At 41.7% G+C, this 23,880-nt stretch overlaps 1 protein-coding gene across 1 annotated transcript; it reads left to right on the top strand.

The window, feature by feature from the left end:
* Window positions 1-4,062: 4,062 nt before the first annotated feature.
* On the top strand, window positions 4,063-23,137 carry LOC143760616 (annexin A1-like). The gene is made up of 13 exons (XM_077249039.1): window positions 4,063-4,244; window positions 8,256-8,338; window positions 11,823-11,913; window positions 12,665-12,759; window positions 12,890-13,003; window positions 13,765-13,855; window positions 14,044-14,123; window positions 15,534-15,590; window positions 15,670-15,763; window positions 15,849-15,944; window positions 19,807-19,865; window positions 20,484-20,606; window positions 22,812-23,137. The coding sequence occupies exons 2-13, from the start codon at window positions 8,270-8,272 to the stop codon at window positions 22,872-22,874; spliced, it is 1,032 nt and encodes a 343-aa protein (XP_077105154.1). The 5' UTR covers window positions 4,063-4,244; window positions 8,256-8,269; the 3' UTR covers window positions 22,875-23,137.
* Window positions 23,138-23,880: the final 743 nt, after the last annotated feature.

Genomic DNA, 23,880 nt, shown 5'->3' with positions numbered 1-23,880 from the left:
AGAGTCCAACTTATCTAGTAGTTGTCTAGGAGCAGGAACAAGCACAGAGAGGCTTCTGATAACATTGTTGACCGGCAAGCAACTAACAGAGCAGCAAGGTTATATAGCGACTCCCAAATCTTGATGGGAACAGGTGAACAGAGAAGATGAAGACACCAGTTCAATTCCACCAGTAGCCACCGGGGGAGCCCAGAATCCAAATTCACAACACAAATCTCTGTCCCAGTCTTAGGTCTTTTGCAGACTCCAACAGGTTTTCTTCAAGAATGGTCCTGTACTTGGCTCCATCCATCTTCCCATCAATTTTAACCATCTTCCCTGTCCCTGCTGAAGAAAAGCAGGCCCAAACCATGATGCTGCCACTACCTTGTTTGACAGTGGGAATGGTGTGTTCAGGGTGATGAGTTTTGTTGCCTTTACGCCAAATATATCTTTTGGCATTGTTGCCAAAAAGTTCGATTTTGGTTTCATCTGACCAGAGAACTTTCTTCCACATGTTTGGTGTGTCTCCCAGGTGGCTTGTTGCAAACTTTAAATGACACTTTTTCTGGATAACTTTGAGAAATGGCTTTCTTCTTGCCACTCTTCCATAAAGGCCAGATTTGTGCAGTGTATGACTGATTGTTGTCCTATGGACAGACTGTCCCACCTCAGCTGTAGATCTATGCAGTTCATCCAGAGTGATCATGGGCCTCTTGGCTGCATCTCTGATCAGTCTTTTCCTTGTTTGAGATGAAAGTTTAGAGGGACGGCCAGGTCTTGGTAGATTTGCAGTGGTATGATACTCCTTCCATTTCAATATGATGGCTTGCACAGTGCTCCTTGGGATGTTTAAAGATTTGGAAATCATTTTGTATCCAAATCCGGCTTTAAACTTCTCCACAACAGTATCACGGACCTGCCTGTTGTGTTCCTTGGTCTTCATGATGATCTCTGTGCTTCAAACAGAACCCTGAGTCAATCACTTAACAGGTGCATTTATGCGGAGACTTAATTACACACAGGTGGATTATAGTTATCATCATTAGGCATTTAGGACAACATTGGATCATTCAGAGATCCACAATAAACTTCTGGAGTGACTTTGCTGCACTGAAAGTAAAGGGGCCGAATAATATTGCACACCCCACCTTTCAGCTTTTGATTTTCCACAAAAATTTAAAATAAGCAATACATTTCGTTCTATTGTGTTCCACTTTTTTTTTCTTCACCAAAAATTTACATTTAGTATCTTTATGTTTGAAGCATGATATGTGGGAAAAAGTTGAAAAGTTCCAGGGAGCCGAATACTTTTGCAAGGCACTGTATATCCCCATTCTGGTATATGTCTCTTATCCTGGGCCCCATCCTTATATATATATATATATATATATATATATATATATATATATATATATATATATATATATATATATATATATATATATATATTCTCCCATCCTGGTATAAGGGACATTTATCCCCCGTTCTGCCACTTTTCTTTAATGTATAGAAAAAAAATAAACCATTATACTCACCAGGGGTGTACGTATAAGTCATTGCGTCCCATAGCAGATGTAAAATGCACTCCCCATGGTCCTCCATATAGTATAGTGCAACCCCATAGTCCTCCCTATAGTATAACACACCCCATAGTCCTTCATATAGTATAATGCTCCCTCATAATGCTCTATACAGTATAACGCACCCCAGTATTCATTCACATATTATAATGCACCCCTCATATTCCTCCATATGGTATAATGCACCCCCCATAGTCCTCCATATAGTATAATGCTCCCTCATAATCCTCTATACAGTATAACACACCCAATAGTCATTCACATAGTATAATGCACCCCTCATACTCCTCCATATGGTATAATGCACCCCCCATTGTCTTCCATATAGTATAATGCTTCACATAGTCCTCCATATAGTACAATGTATCACACAGTCCTCCATATAGTATAATGCATCCCATAGTCCTCCATAGAGTATAATGCATCCCATTGTCCTTCATATATTATAATGCACCCCATGGTCCTCCATATAGTAAAATTAACCCCATAGTCCTCCATACAGTATAATGCACAGCCCATAGTCACCCATGTAGTGTGATGTTCAGCCCATAGTCATCCATGTAGTATAATGCACAGCCCACATTCATCCATGTAGTATAATCCACAGGCTATAGTCATCCATGTAGTAGTTTGGCCACTATGTACTCATTGATTTTAAAGAAAATAAATACTCACATTCCCTCTTCTCCCCTCCACACAGCAATCCTCTCCTGAAGCTGATTCAGCAGGCAAGTGATGGGAGCACATGATGTCACTGCCATGCACCCTCAGTCACAAACATGCTGATGTAAGCTACTGGCATTTCGTTGGCCAGCAGCGTGTATTGCTGTGTACGGACCCAATGGGTCTGTGCTCAGCATTGCACTTCAGCTGAATGTGCAAGGACGCACATCCAAGTGAAGTATTTGCTGCCGTCTGCTGCGACTGTGGTAGATTAGTAAATGGCTGGCAGGATTCAGAAGTCTGCAGTCACACAGAGTGACCTCCAGACTTTCAGCATAAGACTGGACAACCCCTTTACAACCTTGGATGTATGGGTACGTCCAAAGTTGCCTTCCCCTGTTTGCGGTGGGCTCTGGCGATAAGCCCCCAGCTCTTCCAGCACATGTGCCCCTAACAGCCATGGGTGAATTCACGATTCACCTGTGGCTGCTAACATGTTAAATGCCGATGTCAATCTCTGACAGTAGCATTTAACATAATCATGCTGGAAGCGTGTCACAAATCTCGTCCATCACATGATCACGGGTTGCCGATGGATTGGCATGACAACCTGGGATCTGCAGGAGACCCCTGTGGTTGTTATTGCCAGATAGCTATGAGCACCACCCAGTGGCCGACGCTCATAGCAGGTTATCATTTTAGCTACACACAGCAGCCCTGCTATATGTAGCACACGCGATCTTCTGATTGCATCTTCTAGGCTCCTATAGAGACTACTGAAGATAGTAAACAGTAAAAAAATATTTAAAAAATTAAAAATATAAAATAGTTTAAATCGCCCGCAATTCGCCCTATTCAAAATAAAACAAAAACATGTTTGGTATCGCCACATTCAGAATCAATCTATCAATATATAAAAATAATTAATCTGCTCGGTAACGAAAAAAAAAAATCAAACCCCAGAATTACGTATTATTTGTTATGACAACATTGCATTAAAATGCAATAACAGGCGATGAAAAGATCATATCTACACTAATATTAATTAAAATCTCAACTTGACACGCAAAAAATAAGCCCCGATAGATAGATAGATAGATAAATATAGATGGTATAGGTCTCAGAAAATGGTGATTTTTTTTTTACAAACTATAGATTTTTTTTCACCACTTAAATAAAAAACAACCTATACATGTTTGGTATCTTTGAACTTGTTATGACCTGGAGAATCATGGTAGCAGGTCAGTTTTAGCATTTAATGAACAGGGTAAAAAAAAAAAAATTGTGGAATTGCACTTTTTTTGCTATTGCACCACACTTTGAACTTTTTTTTCCCATTTTCCAGTACATGATATGGTAAAACCAATTATGTTGTTCAAAAGTACAACTCTTCCCGCAATAAAACAAGCCCTTACATGGCCATATTGATGGAAAAGTAAAAATGTCTCTGGGAACAAGGGGAGCAAAAACAGACACCTAAAAACAGAATAACCCAAGGTCACAAAGGGTAGTGAATGGTGACTGTTACATACACTATGCCGATGCCTGGAAGTGACCAGCTGCAGGGAGAATAGAACTCCATTTTCTCCACAGCTGCAGTACGCCTGCAAGACATGATTTAAATGCCATTTACTTGCTGGTTACCACTGTATCTACAGGTAAATCGTGTTTTTGGAGGTTTCAGTTAATTTCTCAGTGTATGCTGCTACTGATGGATGGATGATAAATTACTTATCTTGTCGCATCCAGTTGCAAATCGTGGGACAATTGTGCTGATTCTAATTCTACTTTTTTTTCATCTTCCATAACCAAATGCCAGAGATTTTCTGTTGGAAGCAATCTGCTGTGTGCCTAGCACTATGGCCTGAAACCACAGTCTATTGCCAGCCAATCAGCGCTAGGTCAGGGCTATGTGAGTCGCTAGGTGTGGTTTAGCAAGTTCTTAAATCAGGAGTTCAGCTTTCCTCTCTTCCTCCTCAGCACACAACAAATCTTCAACTCTTTCTCCTGGAACAGAAGGTGGGTTTCAGAAGTTTTGGGGTAGAATGTCTTCTTCTTTTAGTTCTGTGTGCTTGCCTGCTGTAAGGAAAGCTGGATATGTCAGAAGGATCTGAAATGACTGTTGATTGCATTTTATCTATATGATGGGTGTGACTATTCTGTTGTGCATATAATGCGAGTATGATCTAAGTTTATAGAACACGGATTTTGTTATTCTAACGGGAGCGACCCAATGCCTTGGCATCTTCTGTGCTGGACAAACAAATGAAATCTATATGTGGAAACCTTAAACTGTCCTGTCTTAGCTTAGTACTAACTATAAGGATAAGAATTATGCTCACTGGAAGTGTGTGTGTATAATATGTGTGTGTGTGTGTGTGTGTATATATATATATATATATATATATATATATATATATATATATATATATATATATATATATATATATATATATATATATATATATATATATATATATATATAATAAAATTTTACTGTTCATTACAAGTTACAACCTGGTTAGATGAGTAACTATTCATAATTTTTTTTTTTTTTTTTTTTTTTCCACCAGTTTTCCCTTTTGGTCTTTGTTCCCATAGCAGTATGTAAGGGAGGGTGTGCCTCATAATTTAGTGCCTGAGGCATATACTGTTATGACGTGCTTTCTCCATTTAATATGGGTTTGGATTGAAACACTGATTCCTTATAATTTGCTTTTTCTACAGTATACTATACAATTTCCAAGTGACTCACTTACCCAGACAGAGGTCAAAAGTGATGTTTTCTTCCCTGCACTCTATGAATCTGCTTATCTTTGTTTTAGGCTTTATTCACCCAGCAGTAACTTAGCCTGGTTTTTGCATACAAATTGTGTGTGTGTGTGTGTGTGTGTGTGTGTGTGTGTGTGTGTGTGTGTGTGTTATATTTTTTTCCCTAAAGCCTAAACCAGCAGTGGGTGATAAATACAGAAGTGGTGATGTGTTTCTATTATAATTTTCCTCTGACTGCTCCACTCCTGGTTTTGGCATACAAATACTAAATAAATACTGAGGGTGGGAATGTGGCCTAACATCAATGAAAAATGCTGACTTCTGACCCTTAACCCCCTTCATGACATGTGCCGTACATGTACGGCGCATGTTGTGTGGGCTCCGGTGCTGAGCCCACCTTTTTCCCGACACATGTCAGCTGTTTTTTGAACAACTGACATGTGCCACTACCAGCTGCAGGTGGAATTGCGATCCGCCCTTGGTTATCCCGTTAAATGCCGCTGTCAATCTGACAACGGGGTTTACTGTGATCGTGCCGGAAGTGCGTCGTTTATTCCGCCCATCAATGACCCAGTCATATGATCGCGGGTCAGCATGACAAGCGGAGGTCTCCAGCAGACCTTTATGGTTGTCATAGCCAGATTGCTATGAGCGCCGCCTGGTGGTCGGTGCTCATACCAAGTGAGCATTTCTGCTACACACAGGCGATTGGGTTATCACAGCTTCTAGTCTCTCATGGAGACTATTGAAGCAAGGGGAAGCGAAAAAAGTTTTTAAAAATAAAAAAATAAAAGTTCAAATCACCACATTAAAAATTAAACACACTTTTTTTTTTTTTAAATACACATTTGGTAATTTGGTATCACCATGCTCAGAATCACCCTATCAAGGTATACAAAGAATTAGTCCCATCATTTAAACTATATTTTTGGTTGCTGCAACATTGAATTTAAAATGCAATAACAGGAGATCAAAAGATTGTATCTGCACCAAAATGGGATCATTAAAAACGTCAGCTCAGCACGCAAAAAATAAGCCCTCACTCAGCCCCAGATCACGAAAAATGGAGACACTACCGTTCTTAGAAAGATGCAATTTTTTTTTAAACTTTGCATTTTTTTCACCATTTAAATATAAAAGAACTTAGACATTAGTGATGAGCGAATATACTCGTTACTCGAGATTTCCCGAGCACGCACAGGTGTCCTCCGAGTATTTTTTAGTGCTTGGACATTTAGTTTTCATCGCCTCAGCTGAATGATTTACGTCTGTTAGCCAGCATAAGTACATGTGGTGGTTGTCTGGTTGCTAGGGAAACCCCACATGTACTTATGCTGGCTAACAGATGTAAATCATTCAGCTGAGGCGATGAAAACTAAATGTCCAAGCACTAAAAAATACTCGTAGGATACCCGAGCATGCTCGAAATCTCGCGTAACGAGTATATTCGCTCATCACTACTAGACATGTTTGGTATCTATGAACCCATAATAACCTGGAGAATCATAATGGCAGGTCAGTTTTAGCATTTGGTGAACATGGTAAAAAAATCCAAAAAACAGTTGTGGAACTGCACTTTTTTGCAATTTTACCGCACTTGGAATTTTTTTTCCTGTTTTCGAGTACACGAAATGGTAAAGCCAATGGTGTCGTTCAAAAGTACAACTCATCCAACAAAGAACAAGCCATCATGTCGACATATTTACGGAAAATTAAAAAAGTTATGGCTCTTGGAATAGGAGAGCAAAAAACAAACGCAAAAATGAAGGGGGCTGCGGCTTGAAGGGTTTAAAACAGTGCTCCCTAATATTTCTTGCCTTGAAAGCCACTTTCAGTTCTGAGATGGTTGTGATCCTCGTTCCCTCAGTGTAACCCATAGCCCTGATCACTTGAATAATGACAGCCAAAGCTTCCCTAAAGAAAGCACCTCGTGCCGCCCTCCTTGAAAAGCAGCAATCTTGCATCCAGGGGTTCCACACTCAGAATTCTCACATGAAGCACTTCCACCAAACTATCGCACCCAGCTTCAAACCCCCTCTAATCGTATCTTCCGATCTCCAACTTGCCATACGTGCCCACGCCCAGTAGATGCGCACTCAGACCTGCTCTACTGCATGGGACTAATCAACATCTTGATATCATTTCTTCATAGCCATTTGCTAGACTGCTAGTGCATCAAGTTGGCAGAGAACTGCAAGCCACACAAAGTAGGCCGTGAGCCACAGGTTGAGGACCCCTGCCTTAGAGTACAAGAAAGTGCTGCCGACTGCGCTCTCCTATACAGTGGACCATTGCAAAGAAACATGCTCTTAAACTTTGCTTTCTATGGTTCCTATGGTAGCTGGATGCCCTGGCGCCCTTCCGACTGTCTACTGTTGGGCATATACACTCGGGAGATCTGCACCCAACAATGGACACTCCTTTTCTAGTTTGATTTCAAATGACCTCAAACTTGCAAATGGTAATACTAATTATAATGGCCATTATGTGCATAGCGTTAATCAAAAGGCAATTCTTCTAGCAAAATGAACTGTACACTTGGTTGCCAAGAGGTACAGTATACATGATGGTAACTTGGAAGGCAGTGTTCTCTTTAGATGCAGATAATGTCAATGTAATATACTTTTTGCAGCCTATATTAAAACCAAAATAGTTCTGTTTTCCAGCTTCCTTTTAATATTGGTTTTAACATATCTTTTATAAACCGTTCATTCATTCCATATCTAATCTTGTTGCCCTTAAGATTAGCAACCTACTCCTTTTCTGTAAACTCGTAAATGCCGCTTGTGAACCCTGCTTCATTCAAGCGCTGTAAGCCTAAATTAAGTTGGCCATCAACAGAAAAAAAAACTCTGCTAATAAAGCTTTAATTTAGCATACTAGACTGCTAATGTACAAACATTGGAGTCTCACTGGGCTGCAAACTTCTCATTTAGGCCTCATTCAGACTTTTTAAATAAAGTAAGTGCATCAGTCACCCATTCAAATCAATGGTTCCATGCCAAAAAAAGGTACAGTGGTGTCCATCTTTATCACTTAATGGGTAGGAGAAACTTGTGTATATTTTATATATTTCTCTTTCAGTGTGCTAGGTTGAATTTTTGAATTTCATCAAGGTGTGTTCGTTCTTCCCCCACCCTCATGCATGCACACACTTTTTTATTTTAATTATGGTTTCCCCACTCTTTGGCTGTGTATGACTTGATGTGCACTTTGTCCCAAAAGCATCCTATTAAATATGACATATATTTTTTTTAGAAACTAAGATCAACATGTCTTTCATGCAACAATTCCTCGCTAATGCAAACTTCTTGGAAGATGGTGGACATGCCCCATGCACTGTAAGTGTTATCTCGGATGAGTGACTTGCCCGATAGTTAGTATATGATCTTTGGAAACCTTTAGTAGTTACTAGACTCAGTGTTGTTCAGAAGATTTCCTAACCCTGTGTATATCCATGGAGCAGAAAAGGGCTGTCCTTTTCCATAACCGTCTAGAATAAGTGTTTCCACAGCTTCATGTACAAGTTTTCATAAATTCCTGTTAGTACAAATGCCATAAGTATTACTCATCACAAGCGAGAGCCGGCCGCTCCCATCTAACCCGCAGCAGTCTGCTCTGCATTGTCTATACTGGTTATGGTTAGCTGCTTGGCTTTCATGCCTCTCCATTAACCAATGATAATCCTATAATATTCAGACTTTCTGTAATGTGTTTGATCGTCTCTGCTGTGCAAATAAATGGACAAATAGTCTGTGGTGAGCTACATCTTTCTGCAAGGCGAGCTGACATTAAAGGAGTCAAATAAGTGAAGGTGCAAGCACTAGAGTAAAAATGGTCCCAGCTAGTGAGGAGCATGTATACTCATTGCTCGGGTTTTCCTGAACATGCTCGGGTGATCGAGTATTTCTGCGTGATCTGGGATTTAGATTGTCCACGCAGCTGCATGATTTGCAGCTTCTAGACATGCTGAATACAGGTGGGGATTGCATGGTTAAGGAACCCCCATATGTACTCAGGCTGGCTAGCAGCTGCAAATCATGCAGCTGCAGTGACACAAACTAAATGTCAAACTAAATCTACAAGCACGCCAAAATACTCAGGGGACACCCGAGCATGCTTGCTCATCACTAATCCGAGCCCCTTCAGTGTTTTCTTTACATATTGCCACTCCTGACCTCACACCATGCAGAGAACAGCAGCTCTAGCATTCAAGCTAATGGAATGGAGGATGGACTCCTAATGGCTGCATTATTGCATTGTGTATTAGGGTACTGTCACACAGTGCCATTTTGATCGCTACGACGGTATGATTCGTGACATTCTAGCGATATCGTTACGATATCGTTGTGTCTGACACGCAGCAGCGATCAGGGATCCTGCTGAGAATCGTACGTCGTAGCAGATCGTTTGGAACTTTCTTTCGTCGCTTGATCACCCGCTGACATCGCTGGATCGTTGTGTGTGACAGCGATCCAGCGATGTGTTCGCTGGTAAACATCGGGTAACTAAGCGCAGGGCCGCGCTTAGTAACCCGATGTTTACCCTGGTTACCAGCGTAAACGTAAAAAAACAAACAGTACATACTCACATTCCGGTGTTTGTCCTCCGGCGTCTCAGCTTCTCTGCACTGTGAGCGCCGGCCAGCCAGAAAGCGAGCACAGCAGTGACGTCTGACGTCACCGCTCTGCTTTCCGGCCGCTGTGCTTAGACAGTGCAGAGAAGCTGAGACGCCGGGGGACAGACACCGGAATGTAAGTATGTACTGTTTGTTTTTTTTACGTTTACGCTGGTAACCAGGGTAAACATCGGGTTACTAAGTGTGGCCCTGCGCTTAGTAACCCGATGTTTACCCTGGTTACCCGGGGACTTCGGCATCGCTCCAGCGCCGTGATTGCAACATGTGACCGCAGTCTACGACGCTGGAGCGATAATCATACGATTGCTGCGACGTCACGGATCGTGCCGTCGTAGCGATCAAAATGGCATTGTGTGACAGTACCCTTACAGCTGTAATGTTTCTTGACCTCCCACTGTTCTGGGCTGAGGGCACTAATATATAATACTGCAGACCAGGTAGTATAATGGACAAGGGCCTGGGTCTTGTGGCAACAATACAGACGCTACTAGACTAAAAAACACTTTAGGCCGGTTTCACACGTCAGTGATTCCGATACGTGAGGTGACAGTTTCCTCACATACCGGAGACACTGACTCACGTAGACACATTAAAATCAATGTGTCTCTGCACATGTCAGCATGTTTTTGTGGACCGTGTGTCCATTTGAAAAACACGGAGACATGTCAGTGTTCGTAGGAGCGCACGGATTACACGGACCCATTAAAGTCAATGGGTCCGTGTTAAACACGTACCGCACACGGATGCTGTCCATGTGCAGTCTGTGTGCCGTGCAGGAGACAGCACTACAGTAAGCGCTGTGCTGAAGCCGCTATTCATATCTTCTCTCCAGCAGCGTTCACTGGAGAGAAGATATGAAAAATCCTTTATTTTAAACACGGAAAAAAAAAAAAATCCCTGTCCCCGCCCGCTGTTACTAAAATACTCACCCGGCTCCCTCGCTGCTCCTCTCCGCGCTGCAGCTTCTCCTGTATGAGCGGTCACGTGGTGCCACCCATTAGTCATGAATATGCGGCTCCACCCCTATGGGAGGTGGAGCCGCATATTTATGACTGTAATGGGCAGCACCACGTGACCGCTCATACAGGAGAAGCCGGCGGAGAGGAGGGAGCCGGGTGAGTATTTTAGTAACAGCGGGTGGGCGCACAGGAGGTGGGAGGGGACAGATCTTTATTTTAAACACGAAAAACAAAAAAAAGGATTTTTCATATCTGCTCTACAGCGAACGCTGCTAGAGAGAAGATATGAATGGCGGCTTCAGCACCAAATGCAGGGGACAGGGCATATCTCTAGCGCTGTCTCCTGCACGCACCGTGTGGTACCCAGTCGGCACACGGGCGGCACATGTGTGCCACACGGATGGCCTACGTGAGCTCACGGACACAGAACTCCGGTACCGGAATTATCTAGACGTGTGAGACTGGCCTTACAAGGGGGAAACATGCAACATAACTGCCTCTAAAACTTTATCACCATTACCCTTTTCATATCAGAAGTAGAACTTGCACAAGCACTCCCACAAAATGAATAAAATAAACCTAGGTTATGTAGGTGCAGTAATACATACTTGCTGACTGCCGATTTCTAGCTCCAGTCCTGTTTTGGATCATGATACTTCTACTGAGTGGGGTTTGTTAGCCAGAAGTGGCTTTTACTAGCCCAAGTCTATGAAGTTGCAGAAAAATGCCTTGTGAAAGGAGCTTCTGGCTCTCACACTGCTTAGCGAGTCTGAATAGAAGCGGACTGGAGCAGTGTTGGAAACGGGGAAGACTGCGAGCAGATCACTGGACTTGCAGTATTCTACGTATACATCAACACAGGTTTAGGCAATGAAGTCTTGTGGGATTGCTTCTTTAATTGGAATTTGGCTTGCACTGGTTTCCACAAGGTGACGCAGGTCAAGAGGGCTGAGGCAGATCTGCCGAACTCTGCTAGCCACACACAACCTGAGTTTTACGGCACTAGGCCTTCTTCATAGTCGGCTCTATCTTGCTGTTCTTTGCCTTTTTTTATTTTTTTGTGTTGCAATCCACATTACAAGTTTTGAATACTTAGTGACTTATGCAATATTTCATCATCTCTGACTAAAGTTTAAATCTTAAGAAATATGGAGGAAATGTGATTGTAGTGAGAAACGGTAATTTTCAGGTTTGTGGGTTCCTACATATTAACTTTTTATGTTGCAGGCTGAGGAGAGCGGACCATCTCTCCAAGCATCTTCTGGATACAATCCTGCTCAAGATGCAGCAAATTTAGAAAAGGCCATAAAAGCAAAAGGTTATATATTTTTTACAGTCTTGCGTTAAAATGTATTTGGTTACTAAAGCATGTAATGAACTGGGTATATAATATTCTGTAGACAGATTACATTAATAACACTGTGAAATACGTCAGCGACTACAGTGACTGCTCACAACATCACTTGCTATACAGAGAACAATGGCTGTCAGTCAAGTGGAGTCTCCTGGGAGGAAATAAGTTGATCTTCTCCCAGCAGTAGGCGTAGTTTCAATGAGTTGGCTGGGAAGCATTGTTATGTGATTTACTGCTAGAGAAAATTGCAGAATTCTGTTTCATGGAGTTCATCCACAGTATTCAGTTGTAGATGCATACTCTAAAACACTATATTCATCATGTCCATAGGATATGTGAGCACTGATGCTGGAAAGAAGCGGCTATAGTGTTGAAGTCCCCTTCAGTCTTTCGATGCACAGCAAAGGCCATGAAAATGGGACAATATACAACACCCTGAAAAGCCAGGAGCATGACTGTGTAGGGAAAAACTGTAAGGTCTGCAGCAATGAATCTGAGCCCTTCTTATTCCCTTTATCAGTGGGGGGTCCCAGAAGTCAGACCCCGATCACTTGTAAATTGATGTCATAAAATGAGTGCCCGATTAACTGCAATTATAAATTTCCTAATATTACCCTTTAAAATTATATAACATTCTAGCCAGTGGTTTTATGCTCTATGATCTCATGTTAAAGTACTAGGTGTAAGGTTTTTTTTTTGTTTGTTTTTTTTGTAGGTGTTGATGAAGGAACCATCATTGACATCCTGACTAAGCGAACCAGCAATGAACGGCAGCAAATTAAAGCTGCTTACCAGCAACAAACAGGCAAGGTGGGAACAACATATTACCTTTTCCGTTCATAATATGAAGACCTGTTCTTGCTTTCAGCTGAATATACACATTTATAAGAAATACAGAATTTAACATTTGTTCTGTGTTGCTATCTTTTTTTCCTTCTAGTCTTTAGATGATGCTTTCAAAAAGGCCCTCTCAAGCCATCTGGAGGAAGTTGTTCTGGGATTAATGAAAACCCCTGCCCAATTTGATGCCCATTGTTTGAAGAATGCTGTTAAGGTAAAAAGATTATCCTGGTATATTCTCTTAATTCTGACTGTTCCAGTTTCAAGTAATATGGAGTGATTTCATTATGGAGTTAACCTATGGGGACGTGAACCTGGCACTTTGTTTATAGCCATTTTTGGTTCATTGTGTGGCCTTAGAAATATTGTACTCTGCTCTTTCAGTTTTCCTAAGAGCAATATATTTTTTTTCCCACATTAAAGACCGCAAATTGTTTTATATTGATCTACAGAAAACCAGTGTTGGAGCACTATATGGTGACTGTTTTGTTTTCTCTAATACACTTCTGTATTGTGCATGTAAACCATAGAAATTAAAAAAAAAAAAGACAAAACAATACGGTTTTTGCAAGCAGTCTTCCCACTTCTTTAGAATAAGGTGCAGCCTTACTGGCCATCCACTGTGTAGCTGACTGCAAAAAGTCTTTATGCAAGTAAATTCTTATTCTTTCTGCTGAAACTGGTTGAAGAGGGTAGAAATGAGATGTTCCGTACCATTGAAATGGGTGGGTAAATCTCTATTCATATGTGATGGCATCGTTATTGTTGGATTACACAAAATCCAAAATCTGTCCAATGTACCATTAGTTTTCTATATTGGTGGTTATTTTTTATTTTTTTATTTATTTATTTTTCTAGCTGGTCTTGTGTGCAATGAAAAAATGTTGCTCCTAAAACATTTTAATATACACTGTGTAATACAAAATGACATTTCAAAGTTGTTGACCACCTTTTTCTTTTTCAAATATTTTTCAGGGCCTTGGAACAGATGAAAGTACCTTGATTGAAATTCTAGTATCACGGAACAATCATGAGCTCCGAGAAATAAACAAGGTTTACAAAGAAGGTGTGTCTTCTAAATCTGACATCAATGTCAACCAAAAAAACAATTTCAACATGGTTTATCTCTTTTGAGAGCTACCTATCCATAAAGATATGACATTGGTGTCTCATATTGCTAATAGAATTTTATTGCTCCAGTCCATAATCTTCATTTATTTCTAATAAAACAAATCTCAACTACTCTAATTTCAGAATTTAAAAAGGATCTTGCAAAAGATGTGGCCTCTGATACATCTGGAGACTTCCAGAAAGCTCTTCTGGCTCTTATCAAGGTAACTTTATATTAGTATTATGCGCTTAATGTGTGAGGAGGGGTATACATAATAAAAACAAGTACAATAATCTTAAACAATACAACTCACACCTGGTACAGTAGGAAAGAGGACCCTGCTCACGAGGGCTCACAAGCTACAAGTGATGGGTGAGGATACAGTAGGTGAGGGTAGAACTGGTCGTGCATCAGTTTGGTGGTTAATGCAGGTTGTAGGCTTGTCGGAAAAGGTAGGTCTTCAGGCTCTTTTTGAAGGTTTCCATGGTAGGAGAGAGTCTGATATGTTGTGCTAGAGAGTTCCAGAGTAGGAGAAATCTTGTATGTGATTGAGGGAAGAGGAGGTTAGAGGGGAGTAGAGAAAGGGCTCTTGTGAGGATCGGAGGTTGCGTGCAGGTAAGTACCAGGAGACTAGGTCACAGATGTATGGAGGAGACAGGTTGTGGATGGCTTTGTATGTAATGGATAGCGTTTTGAACTGAAGTCTTTGGGTAATGGGGAGCCAGTGAAGGGATTGACTGAGGGGAGGGGCCGGGGGTACAGGCGGATTAGTCTGGCAGCAGAGTTTAGAATAGATTGGAGGTGTTTGAGAGGAGGCTACAGAGAAGAAGGTTGCAGTAGTCAAGGCGAGAGATGAGGGCATGGACTAGTGTTTTTGCAGATTGTTGGTTTAGGTATGTACAGATCTGTGAAATATTTTTGCGTTGAAGTCTGCAGGAAGTGGAAAGGGCTTGTATATGTGGTTTGAAAGAGATCAGTGTCAATGATTACCCCAAGGCGGCAAGCTTGTGGGACTGGTTTACTTTAATGGATAGGTCCATTGGGGGTTTGGGGAAGATGATTGATTCTGTTTTGTCTGGTTTTAGAAACCTAGGGGAGAAGGATGTAATAGTGGACAGTTGTGGGATTCTGGTTTGTAGGGTGGTGATATCTGGTCCAGAGATGTAGATCTGTGTGTCATCCTCATAGAGGTGATACTGAAAGCCATGAGATTCTGAGCTGTCCCACGCCAAAGGTGTAGATGGAGAAGAGCAGGGGCCCTAGGACTGAAACATTTTGGGACTCCGACAGATAGGGGTTGAGGAGGTGATGTGGGAGATGCTGAATGTCCGGTCTGTTAGGTATGAAGAGATCCAGGATAAGACCAAGTCTGAGATGCCAAGGAATGAGAGGGTCTGTAATAGTGAATGGTCCACTGTGTCAAAGGCAGAGAACAGGTCCAGGAGGAGGAGGACAGAGTAGTGGTGGTTAGTATGTCATTGGTGACCTTAGTTAGGGCAGTTTCAGTGGAGTGGTTGTATCTGTTTGTAAATTTTCCACTTGGTTTGTATAAAACACCATAGACCATACATGAGGGACATGATTTAGTTACTCTAACTGAATTACTAAACTAACCCTTTTCTCTCCCATAAAGGGGGACCGCAATGAAAGCACAGCTATAAATGAGGAGCAAGTTGACAATGATGCAAGGGTAAGGACTGAGCCTCAGGGTTTAATTTATTACCTGCCTTAAAACAAATTTGTCACTTTATTTTCTTACTTTTTTATAGGCATTATATGATGCAGGAGAAAAACGAAAAGGAACAGACGTAGCTGCGTTCATAAACATTCTAACTTCAAGAAGCATTCCACACCTCTGTCAAGGTAAAGGTGTAGGTCAGAAGTCTTTAGTGCGTGTGTATATATGATGTATATTAAATAGTGTTTTTATATGTACTGTGATTTTTAGTTTTCAAGAGATATTCCAGATACAGTAAGAATGAAATGGCTAAGGCTCTCGATCTTGAGTTAAAAGGAGACATTGAAAACTGTCTGATCTCCCTTGGTGAGTAGAATGGGTATTCATAGATGTGTGTACAGACATTAGCTTTACTCTTAATTACCAGGATTTCCTACAAAAATTAAACTTCTGAGAAATTAATGCATTGTTTTGGTGGAAGAAGGGTTGGTGGGAAAGATCCCTAAAAGGGTGGTGTAATTTGTGCTTTGAGCTCAGTAATTTTTTTTTTTGCTTGCTGGGGCTCTGGTGTGGTCCTAAAGACTTAATGGCTTAGGCTGGTGACCCTGCTGAGCTATTAACCTGAAATGCAGGCCTTCCAATGCTGCTAGTGAAGGCTGCTTGGCCTCTCTGGCCTGATCCGTCTTGCTGAAGAGCTGCAATCACAAGCTGCTTGGAGAAACTAGCCACCGCAAAGGTGATGGGTAACTTGAGCAATGGCCAGTTAAAATTAAAATCAAAACAAAAAAAAACACCTTTCTTGAATTGAGGATGTTTATTGGTAATAATTAAATTGCAAAATTTCTAACTTTTACAAACACTTTTTTTTAGAATTTAAACCGTTTATAAACATGAGACGTTCCTTTAGGCATCATTATATAACTCCAAGTACACTAAACTTGCTGGATATCAATCTATCCAGTTTGGGGGGGGGGGGGGCATTACTCACGAGCTTTGGTACAAATGAAGGCAACTGGTGCACTGGAGAGGTAACAGTAAGGCTACTTTCACACTATTGCGACGTACCAACGCAAGCAGTGAAAGCGCCGTGCAGCGGATGCTGTTTTTCAACGCATCCGCTGCCCCATTGTGATGTGCGGGGAGGCGGGGGCGGAGTTCTGGCCGCACATACGCGGTCGGAAAAGACTGTCTCGACGCACCAAAAAACGTTACATGCAACGTTTTTTGGTGGTGACGCAACCGTTGCACGATGGTTGCAACGTGCGGCAATGCGTCGCACTGCGTCGCTAATGCAAGTCTATGGAGAAAAAACGCACCCTGCAAGCACTTTTGCAGGATGCGTTTTTTTTTTTTCTACAAAATGTCGCATAGCGACGTGCAGTGCACGACGCTAGTGTGAAAGTAGCCTTAGGCGACTTGAGCTTTGCAGGTTTTGGCCACAGATCTACTTTTTAGAATTCCTGGCTGATTCGTCTCTAGCTTTGCTTGGTGTCCTTGTTCCTGCTGGTGTGATCGGGATGCAGCTGCCAATTATTTATGAAGTCCTACTCTTCCAGGATAACACATAACAAGTGCTTCTCACAAAATTATAATATCATCAAAGTTTTTCAGTTCTTCAACACAAAGTGAAACTCGTATATTATATAGTCGTTACAGTGATCTATTTCAAGCGTTTTTCTGTTAATGTTGATTATGGCTTATAGTTAGTGTTGAGCGATACCGTCCGATACTTGAAAGTATCGGTATCGGAAAGTATCGTCCGATACCGGCAAAGTATCGGATCTAATACCCGATACCAATACAAGTCAATGGGACTCATGTATCGGACGGTATCCCTGATGGTTCCCAGGGTCTGAAGGAGAGGAAACTCTCCTTCAGGCCCTGGGAACCATATTAATGTGTAAAATAAAGAGTTAAAATAAAAAATATTGCTATACTCACCTCTCCGACGCAGCCTGGACCTCACCGAGGGAACCGGCAGCATTCTTTGCTTAAAATGCGCACTTTTCCTTCCTTCCGTGACGTCATGGCTTCTGATTGGTCGCGTGCCGCCCATGTGGCCGCGACGCGACCAATCACAGCAAGCCGTGACGTAATTTCAGGTCCTGAATGCCTATTTCTGCATTCAGGACCTGAAATTACGTCACGGCTTGCTGTGATTAGTCGCAGTCACATGGGCGGCACGCAACCAATCACAAGCCGTGACGTAATTTTAAAAATGCGCGCGTTTCCTGCCTCCCGTGACGTCACGGCTTGTGATTGGTCGCGTCGCCCATGTGACCGCGACGCGACCAATCACAAAGCCGGAACGTAATTTTAAAAATACTGAATGCCTAGAAGGACCTGAAAATTACGTCACGGCTTGCTGTGATTGGTCGCGTCGCGGCCATATGGGCGGCACGCGACCAATCAGAAGCCGTGACGTCACGGAAGGAAAAGCGCGCATTTTAAGCAAAGAACGCTGCCGGTTCCCTCGGTGAGGTCCAGGCTGCGTCGGAGAGGTGAGTATAGCAATATTTTTTATTTTAATTCTTTATTTTACACATTAATGTTGTTTCGATACCGATACCCGATACCACAAAAGTATCGGATCTCGGTATCGGAATTCCGATACCCGCAAGTATCGGCCGATACCCAATACTTGCGGTATCGGAATGCTCAACACTACTTATAGCCAATGAAAACCCTAAAGTAAATTAGAGTATTTTGGAACACCAGCTTGAAAAATGATTTTAAAATCCAAAAGGTTGGCCTACTGAAATGTATATTCAGTAAATACACTCAATCTTGTCGGCACACAGAAACATGAAATGCTCTAAAACTTCTTGGTAGACTTTTTTTTTTTTTTTTTTTTTTTTTTTTGACTCTTGACTTTGGTCTTGATAAAATACAGTGGACCTACCACCTCCCCAAATCATCACTGATTGTGGAAACTTCACACTAGACCTCAATCAGCTTGCATTATGCTCCCCTCCACTTTTTCCTTCAGACTCTGGGACCTTAATTTCCAAATGAAATGCATAATTTATTTTCCTTGTGGAGTGTCAGACTGCCTTGTGGACATCTGTCAAGTCGGCAGTCTTCCCCATGATTGTGTAGTCTACTGAAACAGACCAATGGACCTTTAAGTGCTTAGGAAGCCTTTGCAGGTGTTTTTAATTACTCTAATTTACTGAGGTAATAACTTCTGGGTTTTCATTGGCTGGAAGCCATAATTAACATTAACAGAAATAAACACTTGAAATAGATCAATCTGTTTGTAATGACTCTTAACTTTTTTTTTTTTTGTATTGGAGAACTGAAATTAACTTTTTAATCTAATTTTGTGAGAAGCGCCTGTATGTACACGATGTAGCAAAATATTTGCTGTTTCAAGAGGATGGCCATTACATGAGGGCAAAAGAAGGTTGTTAAAAAGCATTACCCCAGCAGGAGCAACATATCTACTCCGTTGTATGAAGAGCACTGCCAAAGCCTTACAAAAACGATTTACTGGTGTCAGAAATTAACTCCATGATGGTCTGAGATCAGGTATTGGGGTCTATCCTCGCAGCGTTGCAGTGGGTGGCTCTAGTGATGCAGAGTGCCTTTTGCAGATGTGGAAGTTCATAAAGGCTCATGTGACAGATGAGTCTGGAGAGAATGGCAAACATCATGTCAGCAACATCATCTACCACCACTTTCGGCAGTGAGTCACTGATGGCCTGGGGAAGCACATGCTTGGCGGATTGCACAAACCTACATGTGATAGGAACCGTTTCCTGACTGCAGTTTAGCTTGAAGGATTCTATCATGATACCTTTGTCAGCCCTTGTGCCTTGCAGTGGCTCCTGGTTCAGATAAGTTACTTTCCTTTCCTACGAGACTGCCAGAACGAGCTTGCTGATGGGTTGGCGACTTTCTTTTGAGTCAATTTACCTGAAAGTGCAGCTTACCTCACACACTGATTAGCACTTCTGCTGGTGGAGGAACATGTGACTGGCAGCCATTGTATGGACAGTAGTGCTGGTCAGTGTGTGAAGAAAGCTGCACTAACCAGAGAAAGTAGGCAGCCTCTTTACCAGAGTCCATCAGTGAGCTTGTTCTGACAGGACGTTTGTAACCATGTGCGGAGGGTTTTTTTTTTTTTTTTTGCCTTTCATTCTATGCTTCTCTAATCTGGCTTATGTGCAGGTAAACTGATTCTGTACACAATTTATAATGAAACCCCAATTTTTTTTTTTAACAGTAAAATGTATAACATGCAAACCAGCTTATTTTGCTGAGAAATTCTACCTGGCAATGAAGGTATGTTGAGTAATTTGAAATTTTAGGTTACCTCGTAAAAATATAAGTATATAATTTTTTTTTTCTTGGAGGGGAATTCTGAGTTTAGTGAAGGTAAACATAATGGTCATGCATAAGTAACAGACAGTGGGTATGAGTTGGGCGCTAAATCTTAGTTTTTTGTTTTTTTTTCCCACGTCCGCTGAATACTTCTATTGTAAGTTTGATAAATTGCTATTAGCCCATGTATGGGATCTGCTGAGTGCACCGTTATCCTGGTTCCCTGTTGTGGCTGTACTATAGGCCATGTTGCGCACGCTGGTGTCTATATCAAAAAGGAAATCTATCTTCACACACCGGTCTGATCATTGCTGACGCTGAGAACGTGTCCTGGGTCAGTCGCAGGCACCCAGAAGTTGAGTGGCAACTAGCTGATTGGGCAACTGAGCTAATAGGACTACACTAGTAATAGTAAGCTTACTATTCTGCTATCATTGATCTATTATCTGCCTGTGAAAACATTACATTGACACTGAAATATTAATAGCTTGTTTGTAGCATACTTCTAATGAAGCTGTATTTCCATTCCTGTTTCTCTGTACTGATTTTTAACTAATGAAATGCCGTTTTTCCCCGTAGGGTTCAGGAACCAAGCACAAGGATCTAATTAGGCTGCTGGTTTCTCGCTCTGAAATTGACCTTAAAGATGTCAAAACTCACTACAAAAGGCTTTATGGCAAATCCCTGCGCCAAGCTATTATGGTAAGGAAACTATTTATCCAGACCTATAAATATATGCTTAGGAAATAAGACCTGTTAACCAAAAATAATGACGCAAAAACTGCCCACTAATGGTACATGTATTGTGTATGACACATGCTTGCCTCATTCAGACATCCATGTTGCACATAAGTTTTACTTTATTTTTTTTCCCAGATGCAACACTTGCTGTGAATTCAGTTCATGGTTTCTCATGTCTATGCGAAACTCAGACATGTCAGCGTTTTGTTTTTGTTTTTTCTTGCCCCCACCCCAGGTTCACTAATGAGACATGTGAGCGCTCTTCTCCCCAATCTCCGGGGCCCAATGAGCACTGGCATCACGGTCTCCGCCTTCTGACAAATTTGAGCATGAAGAGGAAGTCTGGGCTGCAGCTGATCGGAGGTCCTCTTCATGTTCAATTTGTACAAATGTGGGTACAGTGACACCAGTGCTCCATTTGGGCTGCGGGGTCACATGTTGTAACACTGCGTGAGTGCTGAAACTGGAATAGTCTCTGCAGGGGAGGGGGATGAGAAATAGTTTAAGTAGTGGACCACTTCTTTAAGCTAAAGTTCTTTATGATCACGGCTTCATCTACATCTTACTTGGTGTTATTATGACACCCCACTGTACCCGTATTTACCCTATGACAATACTTTCATCCAGGGAAACTGTTTTCAACCTCTCAAGCACTAGGGCGATGTAGATGCTGCAACCCCTGCACTGTCTATAGCTGAATTGCAGAAGTAATTTTTACCAATCAGTTACTCCAGTCTCTTGCATTTATATAGGTTTAAAGGACAAGACTAGTAATGGCTTTACTTATCAAATGCATGAACATCTCCAGCTGATTTGTATGACTTTGCCTCTCCAGGAACCACCAATTCCCCCTTACCCCTTGCCAAGCACTACCCTTTTGGTAGTAAATGTGCATGGTATTAAAGCTAAGACCTATTCCTTTGAGTTGTCCTGTGCAATACCTGGCACAGTCTCAAACAAAATATAGTGGTGTGCTGGGTAAACTCTGAAAAGGCCTCTACACTGGCATGGCTGCTTCAGTCCATGCTGATCTGTGGAGGTGACTTGAGTCCATTTCCACTGATCTGATACTAGTGGCCTAGCCATAGGTAATATTGTAGTCCTGCTGCTTCATAATAGCTTGGCCTATAAGTGAAAACTATAATCTAAAAGCCAGTGTGTCATGGATGCAAACCTGTGCTCCAGCAAATAGCCCTCATGGGTCCCACCAAAAGCTAGCCAAAATGTATACTAAAAAGTACACTTTCCAGTTCTGTAAGCCCAATCGGTATTCATTTCATACTGTGCATCTATTGGCAAACTCTAGTCTTCTGACTTAAAGGGGACCTCTTGCAAAGTCCTTGTAGAGACAATACAAATTAGCATGAGGAGAAACAAACAAAGCAACAAACCACAGAATACTGGACACTCAAGACCTGGTAGATGGTTCTGTTTCATAATGGATATAATACTGGTTGCCTGCAGCTGTTTCTATGGGAGATTACTGCATAAGCCCTTATTTACAAATGCAGCTCCAATAGACTACAATATAAACCTGTGGCTACTGTACATGTAGAAATGACTAGCCCCTATCTCACTATGAATCCCCAGAAGGTCATATGCCCTGTATCTGGTGCATAGAATTTGATTTTCTTAAAGGGGTTTTCCCACAAACAAAATTAATTTTAATCATTAGATCTTGGAAGAATAAGAACTTCCACTGGATGTTTTAAATAAAATGTTCCTGTGCTGAGAATCTTATAAATCTGCGCCTGCTGTGTACTGTGTAATAGTGCAGGAACATGGTCTGATCATACCACATTTCCTGGGCAGGGGAGGAAAGAGTATACGGACAGGACAGCAGAGGATCACAGCTGACTTCTTTTTGAGATGAAACCTTTCATTGCCTGTTTTTAAACAATGTTTTATTTCACAAAAAGAATAGTCTGATCCCATGCTGGAATGTCTGTATACTCTCTTGCCTCTCTTCTCTCCGAGACTGAGTCAAGTCTTGCTAGATTTACTGAGCCCCATGCCCTGTCTCTTTAGAAGGTACTTCACTGTCTGAGTTTAGACCTCTAAATCAATATTTTGCTTTTCAATTTTACATATTTCTGCATGTGAAGCTTAATAGTAGAAATCTACATTTGTTAATTGATTGCCTTATATATGCTGTTCTTTCTGTAGGAGGAAAAGCTGAAGGGAGACTATGAAACTATTGTCCTGGCATTGTGTGGACCTGACAACTAAAGTTACATTTTCTTTAGAAGGTCATTTTGCAGTCCTTCTATCACTTGCATTTGCCATTTTTCCAGGAGACTTGTTGCAATGAGATGCATGTAACTCCATCCTCTCCCTAGTCCAGCATTGATCTTCTGAAACAAATGACTAACACACTTTTTGTATCTAACAATAAACATTGTTTATAGAGTCCTGTTGTTTTTATTCAAGAAGGTCTCATGAAGTTGTATAAACCAGTGTTGGGAGTAAAATAAAACCGTACTTAAAATACACATGCTACTTCTACATTAAAGCTTCATCTTTTTAGACTAGTGGTTTGCACCCTTGACAGTTATGAAACCATGTACAAGGTAATCTAGGACTTGGTATGTTAAGCATATTTTATGCATGTACAAAATGCCCTTGGAGCGCCTCCAAGGGGCTAGGGGACTCTGTACCGGGTCCTTCGGTTCTCAAGGGGATGTCACGGTGGCTGACCCCGTCCATGGCCCTCAGGACATCCGTATTAAAGGGGGAAGGTCTTTAAAGGGATATGCTCTCCCTCGTGACCTAAAATAGGAGCATAGCTCCCCCTGGTGGACTGGAGTATGAAATGTGTTGTATGTTTGTGGTACCTGGTAAAGAGATCTCCTTTATTGCCTCCAAATGTAACATCACTCCCCCCTAGAGGAGAATGATATTACTGCAACGACCAGGACCTGGGGCGCTGCACCACTATGTAATGGAGATCAGTGTGTGAATATGACAAAGTGGTATTCAAACGCCTTTCATATCACTAGGATGATGATCATTGGTGGGGAAGAGCTGGCATCACCACCTCTGATGCCAGGTCCACTATGTCATCAACTGATATGTGTACCTGTAGTAGCCACTAGACTAGGACAGGTACATGATGCCTCCTGATCGTGCACAATACATGCCAGGAAGTGGTAGATGTGACAGCATTTGTTCCTTTCACCCCTCTCGGCACCTGTTACTCTTCAGAAGCCACTTTTCATAGTCCACAAGCCTTTTT

This window comes from Ranitomeya variabilis, chromosome 1 (assembly GCF_051348905.1).
Source record: "Ranitomeya variabilis isolate aRanVar5 chromosome 1, aRanVar5.hap1, whole genome shotgun sequence".
Classification (NCBI taxonomy): Eukaryota; Metazoa; Chordata; class Amphibia; order Anura; family Dendrobatidae; genus Ranitomeya; species Ranitomeya variabilis.
The sequence above is the reverse complement of the archived record's forward strand: the minus strand, read 5'-3'. Positions and strand labels throughout refer to the sequence as shown.

What these genes read in the sequence shown, in the direction of transcription:
- LOC143760616 (XM_077249039.1), top strand. Translation starts at nt 8,270, where the DNA reads ATGTCTTTCATGCAACAATTCCTCGCTAATGCAAACTTCTTGGAAGAT. An exon ending in AAAGGCCATAAAAGCAAAAG is followed by an intron (nt 11,914 to 12,664) that starts GTTATATATTTT and finishes TTTTTTTTGTAG; the next exon opens with GTGTTGATGAAGGAACCATC. An exon ending in AAACTGTCTGATCTCCCTTG is followed by an intron (nt 15,945 to 19,806) that starts GTGAGTAGAATG and finishes TTTTTTTAACAG; the next exon opens with TAAAATGTATAACATGCAAA.